The 12500-nt window shown below is 48.2% G+C and overlaps 2 protein-coding genes and 1 long non-coding RNA gene across 3 annotated transcripts in view; all 3 read left to right on the forward strand.

Annotated features, from left to right (window-relative positions):
• Nucleotides 1-9169, forward strand: part of rffl (ring finger and FYVE-like domain containing E3 ubiquitin protein ligase) — a 10347-nt gene extending 1178 nt beyond the window's left edge. The window contains exons 2-8 of the mRNA XM_053320695.1: nt 1033-1202; nt 2933-3130; nt 3203-3424; nt 6570-6774; nt 7185-7208; nt 7305-7512; nt 8502-9169. Coding sequence (XP_053176670.1) covers nt 1035-1202; nt 2933-3130; nt 3203-3424; nt 6570-6774; nt 7185-7208; nt 7305-7483 — 996 coding nt within the window. The 5' untranslated portion in view covers nt 1033-1034 and the 3' untranslated portion in view covers nt 7484-7512; nt 8502-9169. The remainder of the gene's footprint in view (nt 1-1032; nt 1203-2932; nt 3131-3202; nt 3425-6569; nt 6775-7184; nt 7209-7304; nt 7513-8501) is intronic.
• A 42-nt stretch (nt 9170-9211) lies between these two features.
• Nucleotides 9212-9905, forward strand: LOC128360302 (uncharacterized). The gene is made up of 2 exons (XR_008321486.1): nt 9212-9439; nt 9480-9905. It is a non-coding gene; the product is annotated as an uncharacterized LOC128360302 (long non-coding RNA).
• A 1428-nt stretch (nt 9906-11333) lies between these two features.
• The window catches only part of wdr62 (WD repeat domain 62), a 30703-nt gene continuing 29536 nt past the window's right edge, over nt 11334-12500 (forward strand). The window contains exon 1 of the mRNA XM_053320688.1: nt 11334-11485. Within this exon, the coding sequence (XP_053176663.1) occupies nt 11390-11485 (96 nt within the window). The 5' untranslated portion in view covers nt 11334-11389. The remainder of the gene's footprint in view (nt 11486-12500) is intronic.

A 12500-nucleotide genomic window follows, 5' to 3' on the forward strand; every position in this document is an offset into this window, starting at 1 on the left:
TAGTGTGTGTACCTGTGTGTATTCGTGTGTAGTAACGTGTGTGTACCTGTGTGTAGTAACGTGTGTGTACCTGTGTGTAGTAACGTGTGTGTACCTGTGTGTAGTAACGTGTGTGTACCTGTGTGTAGTAACGTGTGTGTGTGTACCTGTGTGTATTCGTGTGTAGTAACGTGTGTGTACCTGTGTGTAGTAACGTGTGTGTACCTGTGTGTAGTAACGTGTGTGTACCTGTGTGTAGTAACGGTGTGTACCTGTGTGTAGTAACGTGTGTGTACCTGTGTGTAGTAACGTGTGTGTGTGTACCTGTGTGTAGTAACGTGTGTGTGTACCTGTGTGTAGTAACGTGTGTGTGTACCTGTGTGTAGTAACGTGTGTGTACCTGTGTGTAGTAACGTGTGTGTGTACCTGTGTGTAGTAACGTGTGTGTGTACCTGTGTGTAGTAACGTGTGTGTGTACCTGTGTGTAGTAACGTGTGTGTACCTGTGTGTAGTAACGTGTGTGTAGTAACGTGTGTGTACCTGTGTGTAGTAACGTGTGTGTACCTGTGTGTACCTGTGTGTAGTAACGTGTGTGTACCTGTGTGTAGTAACGTGTGTGTACCTGTATGTTTGTGTGTGTGTAGTAACGTGTGTGTAGTAACGTGTGTGTACCTGTGTGTGTGTGTGTGTGTGTGTGTGTGTACCTGTGTGTGTGTGTGTGTGTGTGTGTGTGTGTGTGTGTGTACCTGTGTGTGTGTGTGTGTGTGTGTGTGTGTGTACCTGTGTGTGTGTGTGTGTGTGTGTGTGTGTGTGTGTGTGTGTGTGTGTGTGTACCTGCAGGGATGTGGGCCTCCTGCTGTAACTGGTTCTGTGTGTACCTGTGTGTGTGTGTGTGTGTGTGTGTGTGTGTGTGTGTGTGTGTGTGTGTGTGTGTGTGTGTGTGTGTGTGTGTAGTAACGGTGTGTACCTGTGTGTGTGTGTGTGTGTGTGTGTGTGTGTACCTGTGTGTGTACCTGTGTGTGTACCTGTGTGTGTGTGTGTGTGTACCTGCAGGGATGTGGGCCTCCTGCTGTAACTGGTTCTGTGTGGACTCGGCGGAGGTTGACGAGGCCGGCGGTGAGCGACGTCATCAGTCGTACACCAACTCAGCGTTCAGCAACCAACCGTCACCTGAGCACACCTGCAAGGCCTGCAGGGGGCGCCTGGACCCCCCCGCCAAGAAGGTACACCCCCAGAGCCTTTAGAGACCAGAACCTTCAGAGACCAGAGCCTTTAGAGACCAGAACCTTCAGAGCCTTTAGAGACCAGAACCTTCAGACCCTTCAGAGCCTTTAGAGACCAGAGCCTTCAGAGCCTTTAGAGACCAGAACCTTTAGAGCCTTTAGAGACCAGAACCTTCAGAGCCTTTAGAGACCAGAACCTTCAGAGCCTTCAGAGCCTTTAGAGACCAGAGCCTTCAGAGCCTTTAGAGACCAGAACCTTCAGAGCCTTTAGAGACCAGAACCTTCAGAGCCTTCAGAGCCTTTAGAGACCAGAGCCTTCAGAGCCTTTAGAGACCAGAACCTTCAGAGCCTTTAGAGACCAGAACCTTCAGAGCCTTCAGAGCCTTTAGAGACCAGAACCTTCAGAGCCTTCAGAGCCTTTAGAGCCTTTAGAGACCAGAACCTTCAGAGCCTTCAGAGCCTTTAGAGGCCAGAATGAGACCAGCTGCTAGAGCCTTCAGGGACCAGAATGAGACCAGCTGCTAGAGCCTTCAGGGACCAGAATGAGACCAGCTGCTAGAGCCTTTAGAGACCAGAATGAGACCAGCTGCTAGAGCCTTCAGAGACCAGAATGAGACCAGAATGAGACCAGCTGCTAGAGCCTTTAGAGACCAGAATGAGACCAGCTGCTAGAGCCTTCAGAGACCAGAATGAGACCAGAATGAGACCAGCTGCTAGAGCCTTCAGAGACCAGAATGAGACCAGCTGCTAGAGCCTTCAGAGACCAGAATGAGACCAGCTGCTAGAGCCTTTAGAGACCAGAATGAGACCAGCTGCTAGAGCCTTCAGAGACCAGAATGAGACCAGAATGAGACCAGCTGCTAGAGCCTTTAGAGACCAGAATGAGACCAGCTGCTAGAGCCTTTAGAGACCAGAATGAGACCAGAATGAGACCTGATTGGTTGGAATGAAACCCTGCAGTCACATGACCCCCCTGTTACCGGCTGGTTCCAGTGTGTTGATGGTCCTGCTCTGTGATTGGCTGACAGGTTAAAATCCAATCACATGACATGTTGACGTGTTGTTGGAGCTGCTCTGATTGACTGCTTACTTCCTTCCTCTTTTCCTCCTTACTCCTTTCCTTCCTTCTTTCCTTCCTTCCTCCTTCCTTCTTCTTTTCCTCCCATCTGTGCTTCCTTTCTTCCTTCTGTCCTTCCTTTCTTCCATCTGTCTTTCCTTCCTTCCTTCCTTCCATCTGTCCTTCTGTCCTTCCTCCCTTCTGTCCTTCCTTTCTTCCTTCTGTCCTTCCTTTCTTCCTTCTGTCCTTCCTTTCTTCCTTCTGTCCTTCCTTTCTTCCATCTGTCTTTCCTTCCTTCTGTCCTTCCTTCCTTCTGTCCTTCCTTCCTTCCATCTGTCCTTCCTTCCTTCCATCTGTCCTTCTGCCCTTCCTCCCTTCTGTCCTCCCTTCCTTCCTTCTGTCCTTCCTTTCTTCCTTCTGTCCTTCCTTTCTTCCTTCTGTCCTTCCTTCCTTTCTTCCATCTGTCCTTCCTTCCTTTCTTCCTTCTGTCCTTCCTTCCTTCCTTCCATCTGTCCTTCCTTCCTTCTGTCCTTCCTTCCTTCTGTCTGTCCGTCCTTCACTATCTCTCTTTCCTACCTTTCTTCCCTCCTTCCTTTTGCCTGTTTTTCCTTCCTTCCCTTCTTATTTCCTTCCCCCCCCCCCCCCCCCCCCCCTCCTCCCCTCTGTCTCTCAGCATGTGTGCGTGGACTGTAAGAAGAACTACTGCAGCCGCTGCTCCGCCCAGCTGGAGCCCCGCCCCCGCCTCTGCCACACCTGTCAGCGTTTCTACGGCAACCTGCTGGAGCGGGCGGAGCTGATGAAGCTGAAGGTGAAGGAGCTCAGGGACTACCTGCACCTGCACGAGGTCTCCACCCACCTGTGCCGGGAGAAGGTGAGCACCTGACACCGAAAACAAACGCACCCCCGGTCCCCGTGACCTCTGACCCCCGTCTCTGTCCCGCAGGAGGAGCTGGTGGAGCTGGTCCTCGGTCAGCAGTCCCCCCCCGAGACTCCGGCCTCAGACGCCCCCTCTGGGACACCTGACCCCCCCGAGGCATCCACCACCCCTGAACCCCTCCAACCCACCCAAACCCCTGACCCCCCCGACCTACCGCCTGAAGCGCCAACCCCACCCCCACCCACAGAGACCACCTCCACCGAGCCGGACCTGCAGGAAGAAGACCAGGTAAGACCAGACCAGGAGTCAGGGTCTAGTCTTTGAGTCTAGTCTTTGAGTCAGGGTCTAGTCATTGAGTCAGGGTCTAGTCATTGAGTCAGGGTCTAGTCTTTGAGTCTAGTCTATGAGTCAGGGTCTAGTCTTTGAGTCGGGGTCTAGTCTTTGAGTCAGGGTCTAGTCTTTGAGTCGGGGTCTAGTCTTTGAGTCAGGGTCTAGTCTTTGAGTCAGGGTCTAGTCTTTTAGTCGGGGTCTAGTCTTTGAGTCGGGGTCTAGTCTTTGAGTCGGGGTCTAGTCATTGAATCTAGTCTTTGAGTCAGGGTCTAGTCTTTGAGTCGGGGTCTAGTCTTTGAGTCTAGTCTTTGAGTCAGGGTCTAGTCTTTGAGTCTAGTCTTTGAGTCTAGTCTTTGAGTCAGGGTCTAGTCTAATCAGTCAGGGTCTAGTCTTTGAGTCGGGGTCTAGTCTTTCAGTCAGGGTCTAGTCTTTGAGTCAGGGTCTAGTCTTTCAGTCAGGGTCTAGTCTTTGAGTCGGGGTCTAGTCTTTCAGTCAGGGTCTAGTCTTTGAGTCAGGGTCTAGTCTTTGAGTCAGGGTCTAGTCTTTGAGTCTAGTCTTTGAGTCGGGGTCTAGTCTTTGAGTCGGGGTCTAGTCTTTGAGTCGGGGTCTAGTCTTTGAGTCGGGGTCTAGTCTTTGAGTCGGGGTCTAGTCTTTGAGTCGGGGTCTAGTCTTTGAGTCAGGGTCTAGTCTATGAGTCAGGGTCTAGTCTTTGAGTCTAGTCTTTGAGTCGGGGTCTAGTCTTTGAGTCGGGGTCTAGTCTTTGAGTCAGGGTCTAGTCTATGAGTCAGGGTCTAGTCTTTGAGTCTAGTCTTTGAGTCTAGTCTTTGAGTCGGGGTCTAGTCTTTGAGTCGGGGTCTAGTCTTTAAGTCAGGGTCTAGTCTTTGAGTCAGGGTCTAGTCTAATTAGTCAGGGTCTAGTCTATGAGTCAGGGTCTAGTCTTTGAGTCAGGGTCTAGTCTAATTAGTCAGGGTCTAGTCTTTGAGTCAGGGTCTAGTCTTTGAGTCTAGTCTTTGAGTCGGGGTCTAGTCTTTGAGTCGGGGTCTAGTCTTTGAGTCAGGGTCTAGTCTTTGAGTCAGAGTCTAGTCTTTGAGTCGGGGTCTAGTCTAATTAGTCAGGGTCTAGTCTTTGAGTCAGGGTCTAGTCTTTGAGTCTAGTCTTTGAGTCGGGGTCTAGTCTTTGAGTCGGGGTCTAGTCTTTGAGTCAGGGTCTAGTCTTTGAGTCAGGGTCTAGTCTTTGAGTCAGGGTCTAGTCTTTGAGTCCAGTCTTTGAGTCAGGGTCTAGTCTAATTAGTCAGGGTCTAGTCTTTAAGTCCAGTCTTTGAGTCAGGGTCTAGTCTTTGAGTCAGGGTCTAGTCTTTGAGTCAGGGTCTAGTCTTTGGGTCTAGTCTTTGAGTCAGGGTCTAGTCTTTGAGTCCAGTCTTTGAGTCAGGGTCTAGTCTAATTAGTCAGGGTCTAGTCTTTAAGTCTAGTCTTTGAGTCAGGGTCTAGTCTTTGAGTCGGGGTCTAGTCTTCGAGTCAGGGTCTAGTCTTTGAGTCGGGGTCTAGTCTTTGAGTCAGGGTCTAGTCTTTTAGTCGGGGTCTAGTCATTGAGTCAGGGTCTAGTCTTTGAGTCGGGGTCTAGTCTTTGAGTCGGGGTCTAGTCTTTGAGTCGGGGTCTAGTCATTGAATCTAGTCTTTGAGTCAGGGTCTAGTCTTTGAGTCGGGGTCTAGTCATTGAATCTAGTCTTTGAGTCAGGGTCTAGTCTTTGAGTCGGGGTCTAGTCTTTGAGTCTAGTCTTTGAGTCAGGGTCTAGTCTTTGAGTCGGGGTCTAGTCTTTGAGTCGGGGTCTAGTCTTTGAGTCTAGTCTTTGAGTCAGGGTCTAGTCTTTGAGTCGGGGTCTAGTCTTTGAGTCTAGTCTTTGAGTCAGGGTCTAGTCTTTGAGTCGGGGTCTAGTCTTTGAGTCTAGTCTTTGAGTCAGGGTCTAGTCTTTGAATCAGGGTCTAGTCTTTGAGTCTAGTCTTTGAGTCGGGGTCTAGTCATTGAGTCAGGGTCTAGTCATTGAGTCTAGTCTTTGAGTCAGGGTCTAGCCTTTGAGTCAGTGTCTAGTCATTGAGTCAGGGTCTAGTCATTGAGTCAGGGTCTAGCCTTTGAGTCAGGGTCTAGTCTTTGAGTCAGGGTCTAGTCTTTGAGTCGGGGTCTAGTCTTTGAGTCAGGGTCTAGTCTTTGAGTCAGGGTCTAGTCATTGAGTCAGGGTCTAGTCTTTGAGTCAGGGTCTAGTCATTGAGTCAGGGTCTAGTCATTGAGTCTAGTCTTTGAGTCAGGGTCTAGTCTTTGAGTCAGGGTCTAGTCTTTAAGTCGGGGTCTAGTCTTTAAGTCGGGGTCTAGTCTTTGAGTCAGGGTCTAGTCTTTGAGTCAGGGTCTAGTCTTTGAGTCAGGGTCTAGTCTTTGAGTCTAGTCTTTGAGTCGGGGTCTAGTCTTTGAGTCAGGGTCTAGTCTTTGAGTCAGGGTCTAGTCTTTGAGTCAGGGTCTAGTCTTTGAGTCGGGGTCTAGTCTTTGAGTCAGGGTCTAGTCATTGAGTCAGGGTCTAGTCTATGAGTCAGGGTCTAGTCTTTGAGTCAGGGTCTAGTCTTTGAGTCAGGGTCTAGTCATTGAGTCGGGGTCTAGTCATTGAGTCAGGGTCTAGTCTTTGAGTCAGGGTCTAGTCTTTGGGTCTAGTCTTTGAGTCAGGGTCTAGTCTTTGAGTCCAGTCTTTGAGTCAGGGTCTAGTCTTTGAGTCAGGGTCTAGTCTTTAAGTCCAGTCTTTGAGTCAGGGTCTAGTCATTGAGTCAGGGTCTAGTCTTTGAGTCGGGGTCTAGTCTTTGAGTCGGGGTCTAGTCTTTGAGTCGGGGTCTAGTCTTTGAGTCTAGTCTTTGAGTCAGGGTCTAGTCATTGAGTCAGGGTCTAGTCTTTGAGTCGGGGTCTAGTCTTTGAGTCGGGGTCTAGTCTTTGAGTCGGGGTCTAGTCTTTGAGTCTAGTCTTTGAGTCGGGGTCTAGTCTTTGAGTCGGGGTCTAGTCTTTGAGTCGGGGTCTAGTCTTTGAGTGTAGTCTAGTCTGGGTTTTGTAACTGTGTCTTGGTCTCTGTCAGACCTGGGACCCTGAGGAGGTCCCGGTCTCTGGCCGCAGGGCGTCTCTGAAGGATCTAAGCGGTCTGGACGACATCGAGGTTCTCAGCGTTCGCCAGCTGAAGGAAATCCTGGCCCGGAACTTCGTGGACTACAAAGGCTGCTGTGAGAAGTGGGAGCTGATGGAGCGGGTCAGCCGGCTGTACCAGGACCAGCAAAATCTGCTCGGTGAGTCCTGATCCTAACCCTGACCCTGGTCCCGGTCCTAACCCTGACCCTAACCCTGACCCTGGTCCTGACCCTGGTCCTGACCCTGGTCCTGACCCTGGCCCTGGCCCTGGTCCTAACCCTGACCCTAACCCTGACCCTTACCTTGACCCTGGTCCTGACCCTGACCCTGACCCTGACCCTGACCCTGGCCCTGGCCCTGGCCCTGGTCCTGGCCCTGACCCTGACCCTGACCCTGACCCTGACCCTGATCCTAACCCTGACCCTGACCCTTGTCCTGACCCTGGTCCTAACCCTGACCCTGACCCTGGTCCTAACCCTGACCCTGGTCCTGACCCTGACCCTGGCCCTGACCCTGACCCTGGTCCTGGTCCTGAGTGTATTCTGACTGAAGTGTGTTCTGGTTTCAGGTGTGAACTCTGAAAACGTCTCAGGTCAGTTTCTGGTTTCGTTCTTTATTAAACGATCATGTGACAGAAGTGAACCAATCAGCTGACGGTTCTGGTCTGGTTCTGGTTCTCCCCCTGCAGAAGGTGGCGGTGGTGGTCTAGAGGAGAACCTGTGTAAGATCTGCATGGACTCCCCCATCGACTGCGTGCTGCTGGAGTGCGGTCACATGATCACCTGCACCAAGTGCGGCAAGAGGATGAGCGAGTGTCCGATCTGCCGGCAGTACGTCGTCAGAGCGGTCCACGTGTTCCGGTCCTGAACCAGCTGACCCAGGTACACCACAACCAGGTACACCACAGCCAGGTAGACCACAACCAGGTACACCACAGCCAGGTAGACCACAACCAGGTAGACCACAGCCAGGTAGACCACAGCCAGGTAGACCACAACCAGGTACACCACAACCAGGTACACCACAACCAGGTACACCACAACCAGGTAGACTAGAATCAGGTAGACTAGAACCAGGTAGACCACAGCCAGGTACACCACAGCCAGGTAGACTAGAATCAGGTAGACTAGAACCAGGTACACCACAACCAGGTAGACTAGAACAAGGTAGACTAGAACCAGGTACACTAGAACCAGGTAGACTAGAACCAGGTACACCACAACCAGGTACACCACAATCAGGTAGACTAGAACCAGGTAGACTAGAACCAGATAGACTAGAACCAGGTACACCACAGCCAGGTAGACCACAACCAGGTAGACTAGAACCAGGTAGACTAGAACCAGGTAGACTAGAACCAGGTAGACCACAGCCAGGTAGACTAGAACCAGGTACACCACAACCAGGTAGACCACAGCCAGGTAGACTAGAACCAGGTACACCACAACCAGGTAGACCACAGCCAGGTAGACTAGAACCAAGTAGACCAAATCCAGGTAGACTAGAACCAGGTAGACCACAATCAGGTAGACTAGAACCAGGTACATCACAACCAGGTAGACCACAATCAGGTAGACTAGAACCAGGTAGACCACAGCCAGGTAGACTAGAACCAGGTACACCACAACCAGGTAGACTAGAACCAGGTACACCACAGCCAGGTAGACTAGAACCAGGTAGACCAGATCCAAGTAGACTAGAACCAGGTCCACCACAACCAGGTAGACATCAACTAGGTAGACCAGATCTAGGTAGACCAGATCCAGGTAGACTAGAACCAGGTACACCACAACCAGGTAGACCAGATCCAGGTAGACTAGAACCAGGTACACCACAGCCAGGTAGACCAGATCCAGGTCCTGACTCTTCTTCTGTTGTTTTGCAGACGGTCGGATGTTAAACTGTATTTTCGCTGCAGAAGAAGAGCGTTGGAGGACTTCCTGTGTAAATATGAAGTGACCTCATCAGACCAACCAGCTTTGACCTTTGACCTCTCCGTGCCTTCAGCTGCTCCGTCTGTTCAAATGAAACTTTATCGAGAGGACGAAACCAAAGACAGACATGACCTCTGACCTCTGACCTCTTCACCAACAGCCTTTAGACTCTTCCTACTAATCAATAATCAATAACCAGCCGACACAAAGACTGTTTCAGTCTTTTTAAACTTTCAGATCAATAAATAAAGTTTTAATTTATGAACATTTAAAATGTTTAATCTGCTTCCACGCCGATTGCACTAAAGGAGAAGAAGAAGGAGAAGAAGGAGAAGAAGGAGAAGAAGAAGAAGAAGGAGAAGAAGAAGAAGAAGAAGAAGGAGAAGAAGAAGAAGAGGGTTTTAAATGGAGGGAAAATATTTTGTCCTTTTTTTATTTTGTCGTTTTGTGATCAATAAGTTTTGATTGTTGTGAATATTTTTGGTTTTTTTGGGATCAAACTTTAACTCTGGCTGCAGACGGAGGCGGCGGATGTCTTGACCTCCGCAGCTGACAGGAAGTCACGATGTTTTATATAAAACATTTACGACACGTTTAAAAAGAATCGGAAACTTTCCCCCGAACAAAATTTTGAGATTGAAAAAAAAAAAAAAAAAAACTTTCCCCCGAACACTGAGTGAGTTAACGTTCCTCGCTGTAATAATCTAAATGCTAGCAGCGGGACGATTCAAACGTGGTGGTGGTGCTGAGGAGGCGGGACCTTTACAGGATCGTCCTACCAGAGCACATCGTTCTTCTGCTGCCTTTTATTTTGGCGCTTTCTGTTGACGTCACATCCTGCTTTGAGTATTAACCAATCAGCACCGAGTCGACCTGAAACCCCACCCAGGTGACTTCGGGTGTCTCCGGGTGACTCCGGGTGTCTCCAGGTGACTTCGGGTGTCTCCAGGTGACTCCGGGTGACTCCGGGTGTCTCAGGTCATCAGGCTGCAGGGTTTCGGTGGTTCTGTCGTCCGTCTGAGCCTCGGCGTCCGTACCGCTGTATTTATTTATAAATAAAAAGAGACTTCCTGTCATCTGCGGAGGTAAAGATGTCTGCCTCTGTGTCGGCCATTTTGTCTGCAGTTTGGTGCTTTTGGGCCTGTTTCTGTCAGGTTAGCATCGTTAGCATCGTTAGCTGTCTCCACGGAGACTGAAGCCGCTGGATGTTAACCTGTTAGCCGGTTAGCTTCCTGCTGCTTCTGTCACTTTAATCTCATTTTCATGATTTTCATGAAACGTTTCAGAAATATTAAAAACTCTTTTTCTGGGTGAATTTTTCTGAATAATTTTGTAATAAAACTGATTTTCTCTGAGATGTGTTCAGTCTTTCACACTTCACACAACATTCACACTTTATTAAAGATTATTATGTTTATAGTATAATTATCTGATACATAAAGTTTAATCTGATGTTTTATAAATAAGATAAAATCACATTTAATTCAAATTAAGAGCCACAAAACATTTCAAGACTTTAAACCTGCAAAGATTTTAGATTTCTGATTGATTCATAGATCTTAGTTAACTTTTATTAAACATTTCAAATAATTAAGAATTATATAATTAATTTAACAGTGGACCAGCAGGGATACTGGAGGGGTCATGGGAGTTCACACATCCAGTCTACATGTGCTTTGTGGACTTGAGAAGGCTTAGGACCGTGTCCCTCAGGGGACCTTGTGGGAGGTGTTGTGGGAGTTTGGGGTACCGGGGTCTCTGCTGCGAGCCATTGGGTCCCTACACAACCGCTGTGAGAGCTGTGTTCACATTCTCTGCAGTAACTCAGACCTGGTCTCAGTGGGTGTTGGGCTCCATCAGGGCTGTCCCTGGTCTCTGATCCTGTTTGTGATCTTCATGGACAGAGTCTCAAGGTGCAGCCGGGGGGAGGAGAGAGTCCAGTTTGGGGACCTCAGAATCACCTCTCTGCTGTTCATGGTTGATGTTGTTCTGTTGGACTCTACAGGTGAAGTGGTCGGGATGAGAGTCAGCACCTCCACATCTGAGGACATGGTGCTCTGCTGGAACAACTTTAAACCATTTTATTAGTTTACTTAATGCATTTAATGTGTAATATGAGTTGTGTGTGTGTGTGTGTGTGTGTGTGTGTGTGTGTGTGTGGCCTGCAGGTGGTGCTGTTTCTTTCTTCTGATGTTAGAGTCATGTTTTATCTTTAAATCAGTCCTCAACATTTATAAAGATATAATGTTATTCTGAACATCTTAACTTTAACTTAAGTTATTAACTTTATTACTTAATTAACTCATTAAAGTGTTTATTTTTATTTCTTTTGGCTGCGTGTGTGTGTGTGTGTAGTGTGTGTGTATGTGTGTGTGCTTTATGACGTAACTGTATGACAGATAATACAAAGTGAAGCTTTAATTTTATTGATTATATAAATAATAATAATAATAATCAATATATCGGTTCTTCATATGATTGGTTGGTTGGTGGGCAGGGGGCGGGACCTCGTCTTTTCTCAGCCGTCCATTGGTTTGTCTGACAGAAAGAACTTTCCTCTGCCTTTCATTGGTTGTTGGTGTGAAGAGGGCGGGATATCGACTGTTCTCGACCGTCCATTGGTCAGTTATCGGGGCAGTGGGCGGGGTTTAGTTTAAACCGGAGTCCCGCCGCAGATGGAGGTGTCAAGTTACAGTTAGCAGCAGTTAGCTCGGAGAGAGGCTAACACTGCGGGCTGGAGACTTTTATAACTATTTAAACTTTATTTTATTATATTATATTGTATCTCTGAGGGTTCAGCTCGAGTCCTTTTATCTCCCTGAAGAAGTTTATCAGAGTCATGGCGGAGGACTGCGGCTCAATGAACCCCGCCAAGAGGAAGCCTCCAGCGGGGAGGAAGAGCCGACAGCTGCCGAGGAAGAGCTGCAGCAGCCGGGTAGGAGCTCTAGCCCTGACCCGGCTAGCTGTTAGCTCTTCTGTTAGCTCTGTTAGCTCTGTTAGCTCTCTGTTAGCCGATAGGAGCTCTAACCCTGTTAGCTAGAGGGTTAGAGTTAGTTTGTGTCTCTGTTTGTGTGTGTCTCTGTTTGTGTGTGTCTGTGTGTGTGTCTGTTTGTGTGTGTGTGTCTTTGTGTGTGTGTCTGTGTGTGTGTCTGTTTGTGTGTGTGTGTCTTTGTTTGTTCGTGTGTGTCTGTGTGTTAGAGTGTATCTGCTAGTGTGTGTCTTTGTTTGTGTCTCTGTTTGTGTGTGTCTCTGTGTTAGAGTGTGTCTGTTAGTGTGTGTGTGTTGATCTCGGCTTAATTAAACTTTAAACTCACATTAAACTAAAGTAATGTTACTGAATATAACTTAAAGATAAATAATTAAACTTTAAGAGCTTTTAATATTAAACTGTTAAAGACACGCTGCCACAAAGACATTTCAGGACAAACTGATGTTTTATAGAAGAAAAGAAATAAATGAGCTAATAAAGAAAGTATTTAAAGGTTAACCCTTTATTGGGCACATAATTATATCTGGTAACTTGTGTAAATATCCCAAAATATCCTTCCTTCCTCCCTTCCTTCCATCCTTTCCTTCCTCTTTTCCTTTCTCCCTCCCTGGTTCCTTATTTCCTCTGTCCTTTCTTCCTTTCCTTCCTTCCATCTGTCCTTCCTCCCTCCCTCCTCTCCTCCCTTCCTTCTTTCCTTCCTCCATCCTTCCTTCCTTCCTTTCCTTCCTTCCATCCGTTCTTCCTCCCTCCCTCCTTCTTTCCTTCCTTCCTCCCTTCCTTTCAATGAGTGTCCTATAGAGGGTTAAAGGAGGATAACATGGCTTTAAATCATGCTGGAATTACAGCTGTAATAATTAATGAATCAGCTGATCTACTAAATACTAACTGCCAAGTTTTCTGATAATCAGTAATTTTCACTAATTAGAGATCAGAGCTGGTTAATGATGTCATCGTCTAATTG

The sequence above is a fragment of the Scomber japonicus genome, chromosome 6 (assembly GCF_027409825.1).
Source record: "Scomber japonicus isolate fScoJap1 chromosome 6, fScoJap1.pri, whole genome shotgun sequence".
Lineage (NCBI taxonomy): Eukaryota > Metazoa > Chordata > Actinopteri > Scombriformes > Scombridae > Scomber > Scomber japonicus.